This window comes from Homarus americanus, unplaced genomic scaffold (assembly GCF_018991925.1).
Source record: "Homarus americanus isolate GMGI-L3 unplaced genomic scaffold, GMGI_Hamer_2.0 scaffold1024, whole genome shotgun sequence".
NCBI lineage: Eukaryota > Metazoa > Arthropoda > Malacostraca > Decapoda > Nephropidae > Homarus > Homarus americanus.
Genome location: NW_024715228.1, coordinates 2,169,821 through 2,194,904, shown reverse-complemented (window position 1 = coordinate 2,194,904; position 25,084 = coordinate 2,169,821). Strand labels below are relative to the sequence as shown.

The window sequence follows — 25,084 nt, the reverse complement described above, 5'->3', positions numbered from 1 at the left end:
ATTTTGTATTAAGTTATCATACAGCAGAGTAGTTGAGGCCGTCACGTGTAAGTCATCAGCTGTTTGGCGTCAACTACCGCCCTGTGTGGTTCACGACTCCCACCTGAGTAATTAATGGTTGGAATCTCCCCTCACATAAAATTTAAATTGCTGAGGCAGGATTTTGGGAAATAGTGGGAGGAAAGATTGACGCGGAGCTTTGAGATGGCTTCTGAGTGGTGGTGTGGGTGGAGTAGGGGGTGTGGGTGGAGGAGGGGGTGTGGGTGGAGTAGGGGGTGTGGGTGGAGGAAGGAGTGTGGGCATTGGTATGGATGGAGGAGGCGGTTACCATCGCTAAATGGACGTGAGAGTTAAAAAAAAAAAAAGTTAGTTCCTGTTGCTCATCTGTGTAAATTTACATTTGTGTTTTAAGCGCTGTCATGTGTTTGTGTGGACACCTTTCCTTCTCTGACTGATGGAAGGTTAACATTCATGCCGCGTGAGGGATAATTTTATGTCTGTTGAACAGTAGTTTAATGCGGCCAAAGGTGAATTCTTGGCCACACTCGTTTCTGTACAAGTTATCTTACAGTGAAATGATAAAAGTTACAGATGCAAAATGAAAATAAGAAGGAATATCCCGCGTATTAAGATGGCTGTTGTCCATAACCTAAGGATGATAGCCCATGAATGCCAGATGAAGGCCTGGCACTACCCCACTACCTGCTGCCTGGCACTACCCCACTACCCGGGATTTTGCTTTTTTTCTGTGTAAAAATTAAATCGAGAATTATTAAAACTTGTCAGAGAAAATGTTGTAGTTTACTCTGGCTCGTTTATTCAATTTCGTATTAAAAGTTGCCTTTGATGTTGTCCTGCTTCTCTTTCTATCCGTCCACCCTGTGTTATGCTGGTGAAGACGTGTCCTCATCACCACAACAATAATGGTGACTAGCCACCTCACCAGCAGCAGCTCAGACAGTCACGTAGTCTACATCATCGTTAGTAGACATGATGGACGGGCCGACTCGACGCCCTGCTACTTCCTAAAAAAAAAAAAAATAGACTAGTCTCTGGTATAGCAATCACGATCACAGTTGGATTTAGATAACATAGACTGACTGTTGTCTTTAGGTCGAGTTTCCCTTTGTATTATTACATCTCGGTGAGCCTTAAAGACGGGAGTGGATTATCGTGTTGTTCCCGCCATTTGGTGAGTTATGGTTCCCACGCGGCCTGCCTGCACCTCGCTGTTGCCTGCACCTCACTGCTGCCTGCACCATACTTGATGAACATTACTCCAGGCAGGTACAGTAAGTCCTGACTCTGGTTTATCAGTTTCTAGTTAGATTTTTTTCCTTAAAGTCGTTGATGTAAAATTATAAGACCGCATCTGTTTCACTTGAGCTGCTGTGGCACAAATTGGGAAAATGGCGTCGAAATGGAACTGAAATTACTGAATACTGTATATTTCATCCCTATGTGTATGTGACGGAAATATATACCAGTACAGTACAGTGGTCCTGTTGGCTGTCAGGATGTGGGGTGTTATGGTGTGTTAGGAAACTGTGTTTTTAATCCATCAGAACGAGAAAGTTCGTAAGGATGTGGTTAAGGTGTGCAGAAGTGAAGCAGCACAGGAACTAAAAGTTTCTTCGGGTGCACAACAAACTATCTTCCACACACAGTTGATGAGGTTTTGGTCTTTCCTTCGTCCGTCAGTGCGTAGAGTAGACAGTGTCTTTACCCTTTTAAACTATATGATTAACTACATCAATCTCCCAGTCGACGGCCTTGAGAGGGAGACATTAACCATCCCATTAATGACTCGGGCTGTTTTGTATCGCTCTGCTACTAGACTCAGCCCGGTGGGTTATTATCACTTAGCTCTTTTGGATAACCTTACCCACGCTCACGGTATCCTACAAGAAGGGCGGGTCGGTGTGTGTGGCAGCATGACTGAAGAAGGGTGAGAGCTACAGTTCTTATGCTTGTCATATAGATATTCATATTGACAAGCTCTAAAGCTACTATATTATATATTACAGGTCAAGATCACAGCAACCATGTTCTCCCTAACTCAGTGTGTGACCAATCTATCGTCACCCTTGTTTAAAGTTTCCTCTCCTCAATTTTCAGCTTCCTTGAATTGTAAATATTCAAAACTCATTTAACTTCAGCTATTCCATCACTTTTAATGTTACTTCAGATAAAATATAGATAAACATAAAAGAATTCACACACTTGGAAGAATTTATACAAAATAAAAGGTAAATAAAGATTTTTCTCTCGAAGACGCCAAGTTAATACAGTATAATGTTTTTGTTGTCAGCCGGTTGAGGCAGTGTGTCCAAGGCGGTACTCATGAGTTCTCGTCTTCACCCACACAATTACCTCTTGTCCCTGGACGCAAACAACAAAAGAATTGTGTTTGGATGGAAAGGTTTCAGAACTTCCATTTTAGGTGAGGTGTCCTCAAACACAGCCCAGGTGTGAGAGAGAATTGTAAGTTTTACTTGCTGTGTTTAGAGTCCACTCCCGCCAGAGTATTATGTAATGTTTTCGCGATAAAGAAGCACTCGACTTGCGGCTCCCAGAAAGTATCATTGGCAGACAGTTTTGGCGGGAAAGATATCCTCGAACTCTTAAGCTGCGGCAGAACTAAATACTATAGGTCGTGTCTGTGAAACTCCTCTTTACCTCTACAGCATACTAATGTAATCAACGAGTGAGTGTACTATGTGGAGCCAGAGTGTTGAGGCTGTGCTGAGAGTGCTGATGCTGCTGTTGGTGGTAGTCATGGTGGTAGCACTGGTGATAGTGGTGATGATGGCTGTGGTGGCGGTACTGGTGGAAGTTTCACTCGTTGTCTGGTTACGTTGAGGTCTCGTGCTCGATATTTATGTGGATGGAGAGTTTTTTGTCTCTGTTATCTGTATTATTGCGAGTTACTAAAATCTGTTTGTAGGAAGATGAATGTAAATAACCGATGAACGTCCGTGGCTGTGAGTGTGGGCAGTCCGTCTCTGTGTGAGTAGCCCGTCTTTGTTTACGTCAGTGTGGTGTGACGCTGTTAATGTGACGTATACAATCCTGGGAACAATTACGCAACCACAACAACATCGCCACCACGCGCATCACATTTTCTACACCTGTGTCCATTTTCTGCCTCTGCCCCCCCTCCGTTGTGTCACACTGGCCGCTACTAATTGATTAAAGTGGCGTTGTAATTAAACCATAAACAAGTGACATAAACATTAGCAGGTCACCCATATAACGCTGACCAACCGCTAATAAAAGTAGCCGCCAAATTTACCGTGATGGAAAGTCTTTTATTGTTTTTATTTATCAAAAAGAATCATAAGAGAATATTATTAACTGTGAACCGTAACTGATGGGGGTTTTTGGGGGACACACACACACACACACACACGGTAATGTTGTGAAGGGGAAGTTTAATGTATAACTTAAGTGTATCAACATCACCCATTTATACTAGAAAGTAAAAGTAACGTATAAATACTACGAACCTTTGAGAATCCTCCCTCGTGTCTTAAGTTCAAGTGATTCATGACTTCATTACAATCAGTCGGAGATATACGACAACTAGGGTGGTGGTGGTGGTGCTGTCATCCATCTGTCGTACGTAAATGAGCGCCATTACGTAAGTGATTGTGGTCAGGCGTGATGGTCGCTGCTGGTGTGTGTGTGTGTGTGTGTGTGTGTGTGTGTGTGTGTGTCATCAAAAGTGGAAATATTGTCATTGAGTTTGTGGTTTATTGGGTGTTCTAGAGCAGTACTGATAGATACACTATAGTAGAATCACCTAAAAATTAGCCCCCTCCTTCCCAGCTTTTTTCACCTGATGATTAATGTCCTAACACTACCTGGAGAGTTAAGTTACGGTTAACACACAGTGATGTTTTGAGTGTACAGTATAACTTTCTCAGGGGGACAGCGTAAACACAAACACCAAGATAAACTACTACTGTACATCCCTGAAAGCTAATTTAGATCGTCTACCATCCCAACCCAACATTTCGACCCCTCAATAAAAACCTTCTCAAACACAAACCTTGAAATATTAGCTTCATTCCTCGGAAACACAAGTCCGGTGACTAACAATGGCATTTTTAGGATAATGAAAAGTTTTTTTTTTTTTTACGGAGTTCGTGAGTGTGGCACGACCCTGAACTAATGACCAGCTTTAACAAAACAGGGAGGTGCCTTCCATTTTATACAACCAGTTTACGTTGTGGATGTTGTTTGTGTCTGTCTTTACTCTATTTTGTAGGCAAGTTTTGTCTGTGAACGTGTGTGTGTGTGTGTGTGTGTGTGTGTGTGTGTGTGTGTGTGTGTGTGTGTAGTTTTAGGTCTGTCTTTGTGATTATTATTTTCCGTTGTAATTTGTGTAATGAGTTTAGACCTTACACACACACACACACACACACACACACACACAAAGAGGCGTGCACCAACACAAAAGAATCGACACATTAATGAAAATTCTGAATCGTCAGGTTCCTCCTTCCACATATTGGGATCGTCTCCTGACCCACCACCCTGCTGTGGCCACGATACTCTGCCACTCTCCACCACTACTACCACCATTTACTACTACTGTAACCTACACGGCCATCACCACTACTACCACAGATGCTACTACTTACGCCACCACTTCTACCTACACCACCGCTACTACCACCATTACCACTACTGCATCCTATACAGTACACCGCCATCACCACTACTACCACGATAATACTACCTGCACTACCTTTACTACCTAAACTATTGATACTTATTGCACTATTACTCCTACTACTGCCATCACACCATATAGAATCGGAAATCCATTGCGTATCAGCTCATCATCCTGTCATGTCGTGTTGTTTTGTGTCACAGGCTCCAGTGTTGCGAGGGACGGGGCAGGGCGGGGTGGGGTGGGTCGGGGCGGGGCGGGGTAGGTCAGGACGGGGCTCTGGTGGGGGTTGGGGGAGGAGAGGACGTGGGAGGCCACCAGAGGTCACGTCGCGGAGTGGCCCCTCGGGAGGAGACCCACTTGGGCAGGAAATCAGTGGCTGCCTTTCTTTATCTTCCACGCCCCTGAATCTCACACATTCCCACGCGGCTTCCTTCTCCCACTCTCCATCCCTTCCCTTCCCCTCTCTACCCTCACCATCCCTTCTCTCCCTCCCCATCCCCTTCCCTTCCCCTCTCTACCCTCACCATCCCTTCTCTCCCTCCCCATCCCCTTCCCTTCCCCTCTCTACCCTCACCATCCCCTTCCTTCCGCTCTCCATCCCCTCCCTCCTACTCTCCTACCCTTCCTCCCACTCTCTCTGCCTTCCTTTGCCGCCATCTCTTACGTCTTAACTAAGGAGAGCTGTGAGATATAAAACGTTTTTCTACAACACAAGATAGAGAGAAAATTATGTATTTTATGAATATTTTCCTTCTGGGTGATGTTTGTGACCCCCCTCCTCCCTCTTCACACACACACACACACACACACCTCCCACTCCCACAAAGTATAACGTGTCACTCACAAAGACTCGGATCTGCCCAGGAGTATTAGTCAGTGGCTTTCGACCAGCAGGGCCGGGTATGGCTACTGCTCTGGGCCCTGCGTTAACTGGGGCCTGACTAGCCTCTGTCAACATTTTCCAACAGCAAGTAATGACCTGTTCGTGTCTACAAATGACCTTATTATCGACTATCTTTTAAATGTTGTCAACGTATTTAAAAAAGCGAGTTTTATCTAAATATTATACAGTTTTTAAGACGACAACACAAAGCCTGAGCTTCGCACCCCACATAGGGCCGCCCACCTCTCCAGATATTAAGTAGAAATAACACACTTTTCCACACCTTACAGTCTGTGTAGTGTCAGCCTTTATACATCCGGCGCCCGCCACTCGTACCAGTCCGTGTGTCTGTAAGCGTGCGTGTGTTCGTCCCTCCGATAACTCAAATAATTAAAAGTGAATTACAATGAAACCTGACGTGGAGAAGTAACCCAACAAAATCTGGATAGAATTCATTAACTGGTTTATTTTCCTTTTAATATTTTGACCCACGCAACCCGCCACCCCCATCATGAGGTATTTTTCTGACCACAGGATAACAGAACGCAAAACTCCTCAGATCTCATTTATTCAGTAACTATATTAATCCATTGCAAATTATACCAAATTCCATCTTAACTGATCAAAATACAACGGAACAGTTAGTCTTGCTATACAGTTTTCAGTATATTGATACCATAACTACCCTCAAAATGCCCAAAATTACAGTCCCAGAAAAACGAAGGATTTGGAGGACTTACCGAACCCAGTGACAAGCCTGACGAGTTTTAGATTAATTGGTCCAAGACTGAAGGAGTTACGATTTATTGTTTGTAAGAAGAAATAGGAAAAACATTGTCAGAATTTTTCCTTATAGGGTAGAGATGGTGACTGTAATAATAATAATAATAATAATAATAATAATAATAATAATAATAATAATTGAACATGATGCTAGTGATAAACCGCTGGGAACCATACACCACCAGGACACATGCACCACCAGGACACATGCACCACCAGGACACATGCACCACCAGGACACATGCACCACCAGGACACATGCACCACCAGGACGCATGCACTACCAGGACACATGCACCACCAGACACATGCACCACCAGGACACATGCACCAGGACATGCACACCAGGCATGCACATCACCAGGACATGCACCACCAGGACACATGCACCACCCAGGACACATACCACCAGGACACATGCACCACCAGGACACATACACCACCAGGACATGCACCACCATGCACCACCAGGACATGTAAATCAGGTGTGTGAGTGACAGGGGCAGAACAACTAAGGGTGAGGTGTGTTATTGGTCTCTCTCTCTCTCTCTCTCCCCTTCCCTTCTTCTTCCTTCCCTCCCTGAACGTTATCTTCTACTGACGCATGGTGGAGGTGTGCTGACATGAGCTGACGCACTGGGTTGTTGACTTGTATTGGAGACTGCTGACGCAAGGTAGAAGCGTGTATTACTTGCTGATGTATAGTAATAGAGATTCCTGACACTTGCTGACGTATTGTACAGAAGTTCCTGACTTTTGCTGACGTATTGTTCAGAAATTCCTGACATTTGCTGACGTATTGTACAGAAGTTCCTGCTGACGTATTGTACAGAAGTTCCTGACATTTGCTGACGTATTGTACAGAAGTTCCTGACATTTGCTGGCGTTTTGTAAAGAGATAACGGTTTCTGACACTCGCTGACACTCTATTCACCGATTTATTAATGGATTTATTTATTTATTTAAAAGATAGGAGATACAATGTGTGCTCTCATAAAATACAATGAACGTCCGGGAAAATAATAATGAGCTTATCATACCCGGTGAAAATAACTCGTTGGCGGGGATATTTATTTTAGGGTCAGTTATTCTGCCGGTGTATTTTATTTTTATTAATTTGTATTATTTTGGGGGTATTTTAATTATTTTAGTACAATGTTCATGTTAATATTTTGAATTGCTTGTGTTTGAATGTCGCTGAGCTTTACGTCCACATACTGTCGAATACAGTAAACACTACCCTTACCTACACTATCCACATCTACACCCAAGCATCCACACCCACTCTCACCCACCCACAATGTCATCAGGGTGTGGGTGATGATGGGTGGTCGCCGTAGTGAAGTAATTGTGTTTTTAGTGAGGAGGAAGGCGGGCGAGTGGGTGGGGAGGGAGGGGGTTGGTCCTCAAGCTAGACGCCCATAATTAGATGTTCCTTAACTAGAAAGGAAGATAATATTGACTCTGTGTGTGTGGTTGGGAGGGGGGGGGAGTATTCACACAGGGTACCGAACACCGAGTCCAGTAGACCTGTTGTTAAGACTCGCTAACCCACAACACCAAACTAGGAAGAGGATCCCAAGTAACGAGTTGTTTCTTTACACTAACTATATTTTCTCTGTCTGTCTGTATGTCTTTTAGCCCGTCGAGCAGATTGTATGTACACACACACACACACACACACACACACACAGCCTCCTAAATAATGTTCACAGCTTCTCCCCCAGAGTGTCGCTATCAGTTTTCAGACGAGGACGAAAGCCTTTGATTCCGGTTGATTTACACCCCAGACCTGCCAAAACCTGTGCATTGGTTCCGTTTTTTTCTTATCACATCCCTGGAAAATATCACTCACGTTTTCTTATTTTCATTCAATATCTCCGACCATTCTTGTGTATTGGTCGGGAATATTTTACAGGCACATGAGTTTTCGGTTGTGTTAGTCGGGTCAGGGAACAGTTTTCTTGAGTGACTGACTGACTCTACGATGCACTTAGAGAATTTTTTGACTATAAAGTATCGAGAAAATTATAGTAAAGCCTGAGGTAAGCTGTGTTGGTTGTCATTGATCAATTTTCTTTTTAATTTTTTCTTCGTAGTTTGATAGGCACAGCTTCCACGCGTTCATCCTCCAGAACGACTTACAATACTCGGGTAACAGCCATAGGGAGTTTAAATTGTATTTTTTCTTTCATCACAGTTGAATTTGTCGCTTCACGGTAATATTCTTGTTCACCACACCTCAAATAGTACATATAAGTGAACTTTGAAGTGTTTGTTACATGACAAAGAATTAATGGTGATAAGTGATAGTAATGTAATATTAGCCAGGTGTCATCTCTCATGTGTATCTGCCAAGTATTAAGAGTATGAATAATTATCTGATTTAGTGTACAGTACATACACTGTCTTGACAGCAGAATGACCCACTGAACCTAATTTACTATACTCGCACCTCGTTATAGTTGGATGACTCAATTTTGTGTTTCTTTCAGAACGACCTTCTATTGTATCTTCAATAAGACTCCCCACTCAACCCTACCTTACCTTTCTCTCACACAGTATGAACTGCAGACGTTCACGGAGAAACGGGAGACGTCTTGGGCGTTCACTCCGTACGGCGGCGGAGACGTGGATGGTCCGTCTAATGGTGCGGCGCCGCTGCCATGGGACGTGGAGGCCCATCCTGCCCACCTGTTCCACGACGAGGTGAAGGTGGTGCAGGTACCCCACACAGCCTCCGTCAAAGAGTGCCACCGGTGCAAGGGCACGGGCTCCCTCCAGTGCTCCGAGTGCCATGGCAAGGGCTGGGTGAGTGTCGTGTGTGTGTGTGTGTGTGTGTGTGTGTGTGTGTGTGTGTGTGTGTGTGTGTGTGTGTGTGTGTGTGTGTGTGTGTGTGTGTGTGTGTGTGTGTGTGTGTGTGTGTGTGTGTGTGTGTGTGTGTGTGTGTGTGTGTGTGTGTGTGTGTACTGTTTTCTGTAAGAAGTTATTACTAATAACAGTCTACTGATTATTGCATACTCCGTTGTTTAGATACCTTTCGAAAACCCATGATTATTTTATACTAAATTCTGTAGGCTGTGTATGTTTGTCTGTGATCATATATTAATACAATCCCTCTGGACTGTCTCTGGAGTGTAAGGAGACTTAGTGTATGTGACAAAGGAACAGTACCTGTTGCATTTTCTCTCCTGTAGATCCAGCCAGGCAAAAACATTCAATTTCGGATCTAATGTGGTTGGCATTTGGAAGTCCTAACCTTATTTTAAGTAATCACATCTAAACAAATCTAATTAAACTAAATCTAACTTAACCTGGGCTAATTTAAAAATAGCACCAAATTTAGATCCAAATCCGGGCTCGGTTCCACAAGAGAGAATTGGTGTGACAGGCGTGTAAATACGTCTACCCCCGTCCGTCAGCCTCTCCTGATGCTCTGATGACCACGAGATGACTCCTCCACTGATCCACGCCCTACTAGAATAATCAATATTTTTTCCCCGCCGCCTCCAGCTTGGGATGAAGATATAGTGCCCGATTTGTTTTTCTTTTTGGTGTGTGTGTGTGTGTGTGTGTGTGTGTTGTATCTTATAAACGCCTAAATTCGAATAAATGAAAGTGGATCTTGATGACACTGTATGGATGTGTTTCAACAAGAGTTCACTAATCGGTACTCTCCCTCCATACTTGAGGGGTTAAGACCGTGAGCTGACCAGGGGTACCAGCTATGACGACAAGGACCTTGACCATCTGGAGTTTATCTGAACACTTTACAGAACATTGTCTTACTATCTTGTGTCCATGTACAAAATTTCATGGATTGCTGTTCCTCTATACAGTAATTGCATCATCACGTCAACAATGCCGGACGCTCACCCACACAGGGATACAAAAATACCCATCACTCCCACTGTTATTATTAATTTTAATTAATCATTTCTACCACTTACCATCTTGCTAACCATTTGGGCGGTTGATCTGTCCTTTTTACTTTGTTACGATTCTCATTGTCCATTGCTAGTACAGAAAGAAACCGAAGTACCCAGAGGAAACCTGCCATGGATTGGAAGTCACCTGACCGAGCACAGTCTAATCAATACATCACAACACTGTTTAACGGAAAGACAATCCTGCTTGACAATCATACTCACATGCCTTGAAATGGTAACAAGGTTTACGAATGGGTGTGTTGCCCATGGGTTTCTCCAAGGCATTTGACAAAGTCCCACATGCACGACTAGCCCCCTTTCATTTTTAATGAATAATTTTATTTAGATGTAATCAAATATACAACTCAAACAGAAATTTTTTTCACAACTAGCTTCATTGTTGTATTATGGCATCATTATGTGTTCTAGCAGTAGCTAGTTAATCATTTTTAATTGAACGGTAAACCCATCATGATTGTACAGAAGACTATTAATTATCTAGTATTTCAACAATACGTCTGTATATTTAGTTCAAAGTCCCCCCGGCAAATTTCTGGGTACGCCACTGCACACACAGTACCACTTCGTGTGTGTGTGTGTGTGGTCTCTACCACAGTTTCTTAACTAAGTGTGCCTTCACAGACACGGTGCCTGTCTTGCCACGGGGACGGGTGGTACACGGACTCCTCAGGGTACAAAGAGCGTTGCTTCTACTGCCAGTCGTCCACCCACGGCCATGGGCGACAGGACTGCCTCAAGTGTAACGCTAAGGGCCGCGTTGCCTGTCCTCCCTGTGACAGCTACGGCCAGATACGCTGCTTCATCCGCCTCACTATCACATGGTAAGTCACTATGTACTACCGCAGTTCAATATAGTACTGTATACTTGTGATTCATCACTACTGTCAGATGTTGTCCAGTGCTGTAAGTGTTCCTACCATGGCTGGTTTACTGAATAAATAAATCTCTCTCTCTCTCTCTCTCTCTCTCTCTCTCTCTCTCTCTCTCTCTCTCTCTCTCTCAGGGATGGGGAGTAATGCAGTTGTCTTTAGTTTGAGGACAATATTAAAGAATGAAATATTATCACCAGTCTAAATTTAAAAAAGCTTCTATGTTCCATTGTAAGTGTGTGAAGAAAGTACAGTAATTACAACATTAAAATTAATAAGATTTATGAAGAGCGAAACTGCTGTGCAACATAACATAAGTGTTTTTAAATTATAATTGTCATCCATATCAGTTTTGGGTCCTCTGAATTTTCTGTGCCTTTATTAATTACATCATTATATTTGAAGAGGAATATTTTAACTAATGTATTGTGTATAAACGTTCTTAAAGGATCTAATAACTTCTGGTTCTTACAGGAAGGTTAATACGTCAGAACACATCGTGAGGAAGGGTGGGTTGCCTGAGGCCCTGGTTAAGGAAGTGTCTGGTCAAGTTGCCTTTGAAGAGGAAGGTACTCGCATCTTCCCGCTGACACAGTTTCCGGACAACACCATTAACCTGGCGTCAGCACAGCTTGTCAACAATCACAAGAATGCTTTCCATGATGAACGAACCTATGCACAGGTATTTTCATAGACTTATCACAGGGTGTTTAATTGGGAGCAGCTTCTGGCCAGGGAATGATTCACATGATATCTAAGCAAGTTCGTATTGCTTTTAGGCCAAAATCCTCTTATATCTGATAATGAAAAAATTATTAACTCCATCTCGGATAATCTTCAACTTCTTAATGGTCACTGACGTAGTTTACGTCACGTTAAGCTAGGGTTCTGTAGGCCTTTTGCTAAGGGCTTCCATGGGTTCAGATGTGTAGAATAATGCATTTTATATGACTTGACAAATCATGGCTATAAATAGATGAGTGTGAAGGCCGTAAAAATAGAGAGATGTCGGTGTGTGTGTGTGTGTGTGTGTGGTGAAGGGAGGAGCGCCGGCGTTTCTGCCTTCCATATTGCTGTGGCACCTCATTTCACAGTGAAAACTTACCGGAAGCTATCTGACACGCAATTTTGTGCCTCCAGTGTACAATACTGTATATAGTGCGTATATACGGTAAAACATTTTTTTTTTTATATTGATAAGTAAATAACATAAAGAAGTGGAAGTGTTAGCAGACTTGCTGGCACCTTTGAATAGAACTGCGTGCATGGCAAGCAACCCCCGAAAGCCCGGGACCTTTAAAACAGATAAGGAGCTTATACAGTAGATTACCACATGACTTTGGGGGTCCTGTGGGGTTGTTTTAGCCAACAAAAAGAATGTGGAAAATCTTGCACCATTTAGGTACGACTTAAGTTAAATTAATGGGTTAAACAAAATGAACTACACTTACATAGAGCTTCAACAACTTCAGGTTGTCTTTGGGCTTTTTATCTGAAAACCTTAATGTTAACCTCATGAGACTCTACCTTAACCCATCTATGCTGATGATGGTACGACAAACATTAATGATGGGGGACAGAAAGGTTTTCAAGATATATTAATTGTGAGAGTTGTCTTAAATATAATAAGAAAATAACAACACTTAAGTACATAAAAAGTGAGCTTGGTGAAGAAAAAAGTAACTTGCTTGATAAGTGAATTAGTTGGAGGCATATTTTCTTTTTGTGTGTAGGTCCTGGTATGGTGACCTTTAGGGGGTGAATAAATTAGTAAGGTGTGCGTGCGTGCGTGCGTGTGTGTGCGTGCGTGCGTGTGTGCGCGTGTGTGCGTGCGCGTGTGTGCGTGCGCGTGCGCGTGTGCGCGCGTGTGCGCGTGCGTGTGCGTGCGCTGCGTTTGTATGAAGAAGCACAGTAATAACATTACAGCAAAACAATAACAACAGTGATATGATTAAGGTTGTACAGTATATATATCAGGGTTTTCTTTCTATAACAGAGACACCAAGTGCGCATTGTGCCTGTAGCTGAGGTGGAGTACGGGTTCAAAGGTGGTCCTGGCAAGTTCTGGGTATATGGCTATGAGAACAAGGTTCACAGTCCAGACTACCCACACACCTGCTGCTGGGGCTGCTGCTGTGTCATGTAGTGCCTGAAGCACGTGTTCACAACTGCTGCTCTCCAAGGCCCTAGTTTACATCCAAAGAGTTTAGGATGGTCTCTTGGTGTCTATACGAAGAGATTGTTCGTCTTCGTCTCGAGAATTTAGAGTTTCTTCTTGAGAATCAAAAGTTGTTACTCAAAGATTTGAAGCTTTTTCTCTATACTCTATAGTTTCTCACTAGGGATCATCAAATCCTGTGAGCAATTGAAGGTTGCTTCTCAAAGGTCTAAAACTGCTTCTTGACACCTAAACTTACTTTGCTGTGGATCAGAGATTCTTTTCTAGGATCCTACAATGCTTCTACAGGTTCACAACTCTCTCTTTCAAGGAAATTAAGCTGCTTTTCTAAATCTAAACGCATTTCTTAAGGATGTATAACTACTACTTAAATCTTTAAAATTCATCATTGAAGACAGAAAACTGTCATTTGTGGTTATGATTAGTAATACCTTTAGAGTTGAGAACCATTGTGGTAAGGGTTAAGGAGAGGGTCACGTCTCACAGCAGTGATTCTACTGTTTCTTTATGAAAGAAAAGATGGTGATTTTTTACTTTTAATAAATATTGTTTCAGGTATGAAATTTGCTGCACCGGCTCATGGTGACTGAAGTATAACGCTCCACTTACTGTTCGTAATTGAAAACAAAAATGGCATCAAATCTTGGTTGCAATGGGCTAAATCACATGCATCCTATACAGTAATGACTAATTAAAAAAAGATTACAAAAATATAACCAATAGTTTTTAAACTATTGTTATTATAAGGATATCACTAGGTATATACATCTAGAGTGATATATTTTGGTGTAAATGAAATATTGCTCGGTCTAGAGCAAGACCCCTCCATGTTCATAAACAGATACGAAGCAAAGTGTCATTCCAGACAGTAGAATATATCGGCAGATGTAAGAAAGTCATCACTCGTAATACAGTATAGGAAGCATTTATCATCTTCTTCAATAGCAAATGACTTCATTAAAATGACAACAGAATGCTTATGTAATCCACCACATAATTCCCTAAAGTAAAATGATATGTCAGTAAATTATTACTTTCCTCATTAATATACCTTTAGTATTAATGAGTCACTTGAAAGATAACTTTATCACTACCTGTAAGCTATCCAAACTAATTTACTTTTAATTCATTCAATCCAAATGTTACACTTTCTTACATGTACGAATTATACAATACTTATTGTACCTAATAGACACTAGCCTTTGGGAACTTATAAAATTTTTAAGTTTCATAAAATTTTGTAATGGCTTCAAAATATTGGCCATAGTATACTACACTTTCACTCGTTTCTGCTTACTGTATATCTGTACTGTATTGTAGACCTTTGGAAGCAAAAAATTATAAAGTCGTTAAATTGTTTTAACAAATATTTTTATGCCTTGTGTTCAAAATTAAAAGAGTAAATAAATAAATTTTTGATAGTAGACTTAAAATATATTGACGTTAAACCTATAATTGAAATAATAATATAACTCCTAGTTTAAGGTTGTTAAGCAAGAGCCAATTATGCTTTATATCTTGGGTAAAATTAATGAAAGTTGTGCTTATTTATTTACAGACAACCGATATTTTTACTCTCATTTCATAATTTTTACTCACATCCAAAAATATGAATAATTTTCAGTACTGTATTGTCTTTCTTCAAGATACAGTAATTGTTTCTTTACCCACAGTTGTGGCAGGTGCTGTGGCTCTGACTCAACATGACAGACTAGGCTCTTAAAGGCATGTACTGTTCAATGAATTTTTCACGTAACTAAACATGTATGACTGCATTAACTGGTTGCCTTCAAGTGAATCATGAAAATAACATCAAAATTATGTGGAGTTTTTGTTCCTAACTAGAACACCTTCACTTGTCTGCCCCAGTAAGAAGCAAAATTAACATAGCTTATATAATGTTTGCCAACATTCTCTGTGTTGATTTTCTCTCGTGCCAAGTGACTATACTTAAGGTAGAATCTTGATGTAAAGTTTAGCCAATTCTGGATGTTATACAGTATTTGTACTTTATCCTGAGTTAACTACTGTATGGTATACTACTATACTCCACGTTCATGCTTCCTTCCTTGTTTACTTGAGTTTTTATCTACAAGCCTTTGAGAGTCCGGACTGAACACTGTATATTTATTAGGAAATCTTTAAATATTTTTGCTCTAGGATTATACTAATGTACAAGGAAAATATTAGGTTATTTATTAATATTTATATTGTTATGATGTGACTTACCTCCCAGTAGGTTATCTAGATACTGTTTATTGACGTTTAGATTATTATGAACTTTACCCCTTCCCTGTTAAACATGTTTTAGAGTTTAATTTAGCTGTTCACGTGAGTTATTAACCATATTCCTGTACATCAGACTACAGTAAACCTTGAAGAGAATTTAAAGATTATAAAAAAAGGCAAATTTTTACGTAGGTGATTTTAATTACTGTCTTGTATGTTGCAGTCAAAAGACACTTCTAACTAATGTTACTTACCTATAAATGTTTTGTGAATGATAGATATTCAGCGGCTCACAGGAACAGCAGGGAACACCTGTGTAAGACAAACTGTGCTAAATTTCCTGGAAGGTTTGACATGTGCAAGGCCATTCACCCTCATTTTCACACACACACACACACACACACACACACACACACATTATACATACATTTTACTACAGTTTACTTTGACTACATTGTGTGATTTGAATGGTTAGCTTAAACAATAGTTTACCTTTGTCAGTTATAAGTTATAATGGTTGGTAACATTAAAATAATCAAAAAATAAATTTTTAGAGTAATGAACAGTGTATTAATTAGGAAAGTGCTTTGTACTTCATGTTACACGTGTGAAATGTCTCAATGTATGCGACTGCCAAGACTGTCGCTGGGTCTGCAGGTGTAAATTATATTGGCAATCTTGAATTTTGAATAGTGTGTCTGTAAGGTTACAAACTCCTTGCATAATAAAAACCTAATTGCATTATAAATGGTAACAACTTACTCTTTTGAGTGTCGATTTTCGTGTGAACTCCACACACTAAGTCTTGACTACTTGTATTGACACAAAATATAATAAGAATTATTTAAAATTTGATGTTGCCAATTACACTATATTTATTGTAGAAAATAAAAAATGCAATGTACATAATGATGCGCACCATTGCTATTGGTGCACCATTGGGCAAATTCTTGAACAATGCTTGAGTAGAAACTAAAATACCCTTTATTAACATGATATAAAGTACGTATTTTTTTTTAATTGAATGTTTCAAAATCATTCACCTCAAGTTTAAGCCAAGAATTCACCCCAAGTTGTGTATGTGTCCGCTTGATGGTTCTGCCTCTACATGATGACTCAATACAAGGTTTCTGAAACACATATTTATTTAAATCTTATTCATGAATATCAAGCAGACTAGTTAGCTGCACTTGTTTAAGACAACTCAGAACTCATGATATCTGAACACAGCTGTTCCTTGTGCTGAAGACAGTCTTTTATTACGTGCTCATTTCATACATAAGGTTTTATAAATTCGTAATATATATAAAAAATAACTTTTGTGCTGTAGAATGCAAGCTGATTTTTAGCCAGCTAAATCATAAGTTCAGAGTATCTATTAAACAGTGTAATGGAGATCCCATGCCATCTAGAGTCATCTGAAGTGTTACACTCTACCCTGCAACATGTACAAGGTACCATGAACAGGCCCACAAGGTCATTATGTTTTGAAATATATTTATTTATTTTTGCAAGCGGGTGACAAGAAACAACTGAACTTAACCCCACCAGACCAGCCTGTGCTGTACTAGGTTGTTAGGGTCTTTTGGTTTGTGTCATTTGAAAAAATAATAATTCAGTAGTCTTATTCCTGGTTGTCTCTCCTAACATTGTTCACCTTGCCTCTGCCCCTGTCAAAGTTCAGTCACAAGAAAAATATAAGAATTAAAGTGTTTGATGTGTACCAATATTCTTAACTGAATAGACAATGTTCATAAATATAAAAAAATATCATAGATAAATAAATATATATATATATATATATATATATATATATATATATATATATATATATATATATATATATATATATATATATATAAACTTGACTGAGACAGTTGGATGTCAATAACCGTGCAGCTCTGTATAGTGCATGAGAAAATAACAGAAAGACATTGACATAACATTCTGCTCCAGGAGATCATCATTATTGTAGGACGAAGTTGAATGTTGTGTCATATATTCCTTGTTTGTTAAACTGGCAATACTGTACACCTTTATCAAGGCGATTTATTTTTGCACATTGCATTATGTAAATTGACTTTGTATACTGTTGTGTAAGAATTACTTTTGCTTGTAAGATTTCCAGTGGTTTTCTACCTCACCTTGGTATCATGCTGACACAGTATTGCCAGGACACAGGGCACATTCTGGTTTTTTGAGGCCATTTAAAGACTAATTGATTTGTAGAAAAGGAATTCTAAGTCTTTTTAAAATATATGTCAAAGAAATTAATGATGGTTATATTCCCTGAAAAAAAAAGTTCTGAAATTTTAAGATTATCATCTTGAAATATCGGTAGAGTTAGAATTCCTTTTCTTTCTTTCTTTTTAAGGCAATGCAACTAATATCTTGTCTAACTCTCGAGGTTGTCACACCTTTTATATTTCAAACAAGCAGTGATTTCAGATAACCAGTATATGTTTGTTTTTTTATGATGTATGTGTATTCTGTCTTCTCGTATGTATCTTTACTTCAGTTGGACAAAAATACCATTTAGTTTGAATTTAAATTATCAAGAAACTTATATATGTATATGAAGCAATTTAAATGTATTCCCTTTATGAAGATGTTACCGAGAACACCACATTTAGACATTTTTTAATAATAAGGCGACTCATTAATCCTGAACCATGACCCGGTATCTAACCCACACCTATCCTTAACCTAACCCACACCAACCCCTAATCTAACCCACACCTACCCCTAAATTAACCCACACCTACCCCTAAATTAATCCACACCTACCCCTAAATTAATCCACACCTACCCCTCTTCTACCCCTAACCTAAGACACAGTTTAAAAATTAACATTAGTCTGGTTCCGGTGATTAGTTTGTTCCCTTAAATAAGCTGTCAATTCTTGTCAGACTTAGTATATGGAGGATTTTACTGAACATTTATTTTCCATTGTATTTTTTTTATTCAATACTATGCAAGTCATCAAGAGATCTCAAAATAATAGAACGACTTTTTAAAAACGTCTTCTGTACGACAGTCTCACTTTCATTGATAACTTATTCAGATACAGATGTGCATAATAATCACAACATTGACGCAGCTTCACTGTACATACTCATAATACATACGTACTCTAAAATTAAAGATTCATTATGTACAAAAAAAAATAACCCCCAAAATCACATACACGCAACACACACACAATTTTGATATGGATGCATCATGCTTCTATGGTTGATAGTTTTTTTTACAAGCACACCATTCTTATAATGGAGCTTCATAGGTGTAAAAGCAGTTTTTGCCCTCGTGCAAGTTCTTTTGATAATATATAAACTTGTAAGTGGTACAAAAGAAGATGCTGTTTGTGTAGGAGATAGAGGTAGTGGTCTTCGCTTCAGTGTCTTGCATCATCATATTCTGTTAGATAATTCATCATGTCATGATTTTCACTTAACTGATCTTTTGCATTTTATTGTATAGATCACTTTTTTTTATTTCATTATATTCAATTGCATTGCTTTTTTTCATTAAATTGTTAAACATGGTCATTGTGCATCACATATTAGTAATTATGAAGAATTTCTTCTAAATGAACGCTCCCACTCGCCACCATATGATTGCCTAGATCATCATTACTCTACATCACCACTGCAGTTTTATTGGTAGTTTCCTATAACACATATAAAGGATTTCTGTATATATGGCTCAGCATCAACATGTGAAGCTTTTTTTATTTTTGGATATAAAGAAAAACATTGACAAAATAGTTTTTTCACCTATTATTTCCCTCCACTCATAACAGCCTGATGTTGTTGTTGTTGTTTGAGGCCATTAAAATGACTACAGCTACAGCAAGTGTATAAAATATACCTGATATATTTTTTTTTTGCAGGCTGTCCTATTCCTTATGTATATAATGGTAAAATTTGTCTATGTATAAATGATTAAGTATATTTTGAATATATTATATTTACCTATGTACTTAAGCATTTAAAAGTAAATACTGCAAAACAGACAGAAGAGGACCCTATGTTTCACTAGGCTTCTGTTACCATCTATCAAATGTCACTTGTACCTGTACTGTATCTGTAAACTGGTTTTGTGCTGTCACAGAGGTTTATGACAACAATAACACAGTAGCAGAAAGATGGCATCTGACCCGCTAATTTACCAACCAGTAAGAGACAACACATGATCATGGCTCAAAGAAGAGAAATATGATAATTCATGACCGACACAACACGTCTGGTCTTGGTAACAAATTAAAATTTATCACTCTTATGTGCCATCTCAAATTTCAACTTGTCATTCAACAGTTAGTAAATTAGCCAATCAGATGCAGTCAGTTTGCCAACTGATGCTGTACATGTTATCCAAGGAACCAGTTAATTGTATCTGGAGCAGATAAAAAACTCGCTTGTCAACTAAATTTATCATAAAATAAGTGATTTATTATGGCTTGAGGATCAAGGTATGATGGCCTATTTGGCTTATTGCCACAAATTTTATTTTGGTGTAATGTGGTTGTTATTCTTGCTAGGCTTATACATCATTTTCATCATTTCCCATTAATTATCAGTTTCACACCACTGTCACTCTATAAACGTTGTCATCTTAAGAGTAACCAGAAAGAAATAAATGTTGAACATGATAAAGATTGTTTTAATGCTTCATGTTCTGTCTAAAACTGTCTCATATCACTGCTCCTGTATAGATGGAATGAAAACGAAGGGAAAGAAAAAAAAACATTATATGGGTTCATGTGTTGAATATTAGTCATTTTCATCTCTAAATCCTGATGACTGTAGGCCCACTCCCTGTTATTGTAAAATATATTTGACTTAAGGAAAAGTAATCAGGGACGTGACCGATCGCCCAAGCGGCTAACGAGCCAATCAGTGATGAAGAGGATAAAAGTAAAAGTAAAAAGATAATTAGGTAGGTAGTCTTGAATTATCTCAAGGAGTTGCAACCCTGTTTTGCCAGCTTGTGGGTTGGCATTAAGAAGGGCATCCGGCCTTACAACTTTGCACCTGGCTCAACAGGAGCTGTGTCCATCCCTTGGTCTTTGCTGCATTTTCTGGGCTGGCAGACTGCTTGCACAGAAGCTACCTGGTGAACATTTCACAGGCTGGCGCTTCTGATTGGTAGTACAGGAGCCCGAACTTGGCAAGTACCCTGAGAGGCTGCTCCATTAAATTCTAAATACCATGGCCAGCTGTAGTGCCATGTTGTGTACAGAAGAAGGGTGTTCCTAGAGTTAGTCGTGGTGAGTCAATCCGAGGCCACTGAACTGCTCGATATAGGGGTGCAAGAAAGCAGGACATAACCTGACATATCACAAGTGGAGACTGGAACCTGGAAGAGTCAAGGAAATCAGTAGAGTTTATCAAATAGCAGGAAACAAATCACTGCTTCAGAAGATCCGTCAAGGACAAGACAAAGGTTGTACCAGAAAGTTCTAAAGAGAATGTTGATGTTGTGTCCACATTTCAAACCAGGACTGCGACTCCAAAAAATTATTGATGTTGTAGATATCATTTAACTGTGCCATTTTTTCTTGCATTTAGCAACCACTGTGGATCTTTTCTCAAATATTCACCGCAACTTGGTTTTGCAAGTGACATGCTTGGTATATATGAACTCGTTGTAGCAAATTTTTTAAGCATGCTTGTAACTCGATAATTTCCATGGCAGTAGGCATAAAAAAAAACATCCCCAACAGTACCGAACTCAGAGCCTTCCACTAGTATATTTGTTTTGGTCTTATTTTGATTTATGAGCAATAATACGTATTAACGTAACAACGAATATCATATAGTGTTTATAATTGTATGTCATATTGTACTAGACAAATTGTGCAGTTACCCAAATATTATACTTATAAAAAAAAACACTGCAAAGTATTTCTGAAAATGGTTCTCTATGCAGGCACCAAGCTACCTGTGCAGAATTCGGCATGATGGTTCTACCCTAAAAATTAATTTCCACTTGTGCAAACAGGTGGTGGCTGGCATCAGTGGCTGTTGAAGACAATGCATACTCCCAATGTAAGTTTTCTCAGGAGTCTGTTGGAGCCAGAAATGAACAAGAAAGCTGAGGAGAAAGAAAATTATAACAATATACAGGGGAGTCCAGGTGATGAGCAGCCTAGGCCTGCTATATATGAGGTGGATGATGATGATGATGATCCACAGCAGACTCCAGATATTGGCGGGTCTGTGGCTGCGTTACACAAAGCAGTGAACGCATATGGTAACAGTGATACTGTGGGGGTATGAGATATTGGTTCACACTCAGGATGGGATGGAGAAAGGAAACTCACAATGTGCTCACTGTATACATATTGTATTGGATGTACAATGCAGCTTGTTGCTGGGTAGGTAGCATGGTAATAAGCGTTGAGTAGAGAGAGCTGGGCGGTGAGGGTGCCCAGAGGAGGGACACCCGCTTTAGGGACGCCAAAGTCGCTGGCGGGAGCGGCAGCCGCCAGGCTGCCGCGGAGGAGGAGGTGTTGCTTGCTGGTGGCACTGTGTAGAAAGAGAAGGGTCACAGCGGTGTCAGGCCTTATAAGGCGTGGGTAGATAGTTGACCCCCGCTCCGTGGGCGGCGCTGGAGGCGTAGGCTGGGGAATTCGAGAAGGTTCGGTGCTTGTAGGGGAGGAATCCACTACAATACTGTGGCAGACCTTCTCACTTTGTGGGGTATTATTAGGTTCTATGCATTATCGTGTTAATTTATGTGTTAAACAACTTACCTTAATATTGAGATTGATAATTAATCATCAGCAATGGCGAGTTGTCGCCGTTTCGTACACTTCTGGTCTGGGTAACTTCTGGTCAACTACACCGGTGTAGCGGACCAGAAGTTACCCGAACCAGAAGTAGCCGAAACGATAACTGCGCATGCGCGGTTGATGACGGCACATTCACAAAAAGTGACGTGACCCAGCCTCAACCTGCGTCGGACCAGAAGAAACCAGTTGTGCTGTGGCGATAGATAAGTGGATATGGCGACTCTGACAGGTCAGAAAATGCAGAGTTAGAACTTTAAAAACTTTTCTGGGTACATGGAGTATGTTAAGTACTACCTAAAAGGTAACACCCATCGGCCAGGCAGTGACTATCGTGTAAAGAAGGCAGTGGTGAAGACTAAGAGCAGTAATCAGTACAGAATTAATGGCAGAGAATTATAACTTCAGAAGAAGAAAAGCAGAGTATTCTTTTTAACTGCAATGCTGCACCAGCCGCTGGGCACAGTGGTATGAATACCATAACTGAAAAAAATTACCCTGCAATTTTAAGACACTTTTCTTCTATGATGTTGTAGTGGATTCCTCCCCTACAAACGCTTGTACCTGAGTAGCCGACCCCGCGAATTCCCCAGTGTATGCCTCGTGGTCTAGGTCAACCAGCGCCGCCTTACAAGACGGAGGTCAACTATTAAGCCACGCCTACCTCCGCTATATAACACCTGACCTCGTGGTGACCACTCTCCTTCTCGCTACAGCCGCAGCAAGCAACACCACCTCCTCCACCGCTGCCTGGCGGCCCTCGCTCCCGCCGGCGAGCATGGCGACCCACAAGCTGTCCTCCTCTGAGCACCCTCACCAACCAGCTCTCTCTACTCAACGCCTGTAACCATGCTGCCTTCCCAGCAACAAGCTGCATTGTACATCCAATACAACATGTATACAGAGAGCACATTGTGAGTTTCCTTTCTCCATCCCATCCTGAGTGTGAACCAACATAACGTACCCCACAAATGGTGACCCCGGAGTGACCACTCACACAGGATGGAGGAGGAACCCAAACATAACGTACCCCACATTGTTTCCGGTATATTAATTTGTGAGGGATACGTTATAAAAGAAGTGTTTTAAAATTGTCTAAAACAATCGGGAAAAACACATTGGTCAACTACTAGGGGTATTGTCCCAAAGTGCAGTTATACCACAGTTTTGTTCACTGATTATGCTTTCGCCTCTATTCATTTTCTTGTGCAAATGCTTAGTTTTCTAGATATAGGCGAGTTAAGATAAAGGTAAGGTCAGGTCAGGTCAGGTTTTCTTAGGTTTGGTTAGGTTAGCACATGATTTCACCCATTTTAATATTTATCCCCAACACAATACAGTATTCTCTAATATAATCAGTGAAAACTGGGGGTGAAATTTCAGTCATGCACCGGTCTTTCTCTTGCTGTTATAAATATGCTTTCCGTAATGTTTAGACAATTCTATGACCTTTTTCTTCTATGTTATTTCCGCCGGAAATTAAGGATAACCGAGATATGAACTTTTCAATATTATTAGATTTGGTCAGTCACAAGTGTCGCCATTTGTTGTTTACGGCTCACAGAGAAGGTCTGACCACCCATCTCGCAGTGCTCCTTACCTCTGTGTTGGCTTCTTAAGCGTCTACAGCGCATGTAAGGGAGGAGGGGGAGGATTTCTTATTGGCTATAGTGATAGGAGACTTATAATTGGTCAAGAGTTTTTTGTCTGAGCCAATGAACAATACGTGGGTGTGTCAGGAGCGGAGGTTTGATTGTTCAGTACCAGAATAACCAGATATGGCTTAACAGGTGGAAAGAGCTGTGCCAACATTGTGATAGAGATTATATTACGTCAATTGTAGAGTTTCTTCAGAAAAATAGTGTTAGGTTAGGTCAGGTTAGGTTTGGTTTTGTTGATTAGTTGGTATTTTATTTGTGATTTACTCGAAAACATATACATTTTCGTTAAGATTGATGAGTAGGGTGGGGGGGTGGTATCTCAAAAAAATTGATTTCCGGCTGAAATGAATATCAAATTCGTTCAAAATTCATCAAATAACACAGGAAAAACATATATTTGATATCCAAAGAAAGACCTGTGCATTAGTGAAAATTTACCAAATTGGGTGTTTTTAAACCCAGATTCAATGAAAAACAGCGGACGGTCACGATCTGAATAATTACGGTAGCAAGTTCTATCATGGGTAATTTTGCCTCTAATATATTTACCCCTGAAATAAACTAAGTTATGAATACCGATATGATGAAATTGTGACTTTAGGAAATTGTTAATGCGGAATTAATGCCAATATCGATAATATATACCTAGATTTTGCCAAGGCTTTCGGCAGCATACTCCATGAAAGTCTGAAAATTCAACTGAAAGGGTACGGGACTCGGGGAAGTGTCCTAACATAGATTATAGACTTTCTCCATGATCGCAAGCAGTGTGTGATGATTAACGATACTAAATCGTCATGTGTACCCGTGAAAAGTGGGGCACCACAGAACAGTGTATTGGGGGCCTGTTGTTGTTTATTTGTTTCATAAATGACATGCCAGAAGATATACACTCCTCCCTGTAAATATTTGTGGACGTTGCCAAGTATTTAGGGAAATTAAGAACCAAACATACTGTGAAAGGCTGCAAAAAGTTTCTCTGTAAGCTTCAAGAATGGTCGAGGAAATGCCTGCTAAGATTCAATGTCACGAAGTGCAAAAGGATACACCTGG

At 40.2% G+C, this 25,084-nt stretch overlaps 1 protein-coding gene across 3 annotated transcripts in view; it reads left to right on the top strand.

The window, feature by feature from the left end:
- The window catches only part of LOC121855866 (protein SSUH2 homolog), a 103,172-nt gene extending 82,940 nt beyond the window's left edge, over positions 1 to 20,232 (top strand). For all 3 annotated transcript variants that reach the window (XM_042351035.1, XM_042351040.1, XM_042351047.1), the window contains exons 4-7: positions 8,913 to 9,161; positions 10,922 to 11,121; positions 11,644 to 11,851; positions 13,166 to 20,232. In XM_042351035.1, the coding sequence (XP_042206969.1) occupies positions 8,913 to 9,161; positions 10,922 to 11,121; positions 11,644 to 11,851; positions 13,166 to 13,315 (807 nt within the window). In that variant the 3' untranslated portion in view covers positions 13,316 to 20,232. The remainder of the gene's footprint in view (positions 1 to 8,912; positions 9,162 to 10,921; positions 11,122 to 11,643; positions 11,852 to 13,165) is intronic.
- Positions 20,233 to 25,084: the final 4,852 nt, after the last annotated feature.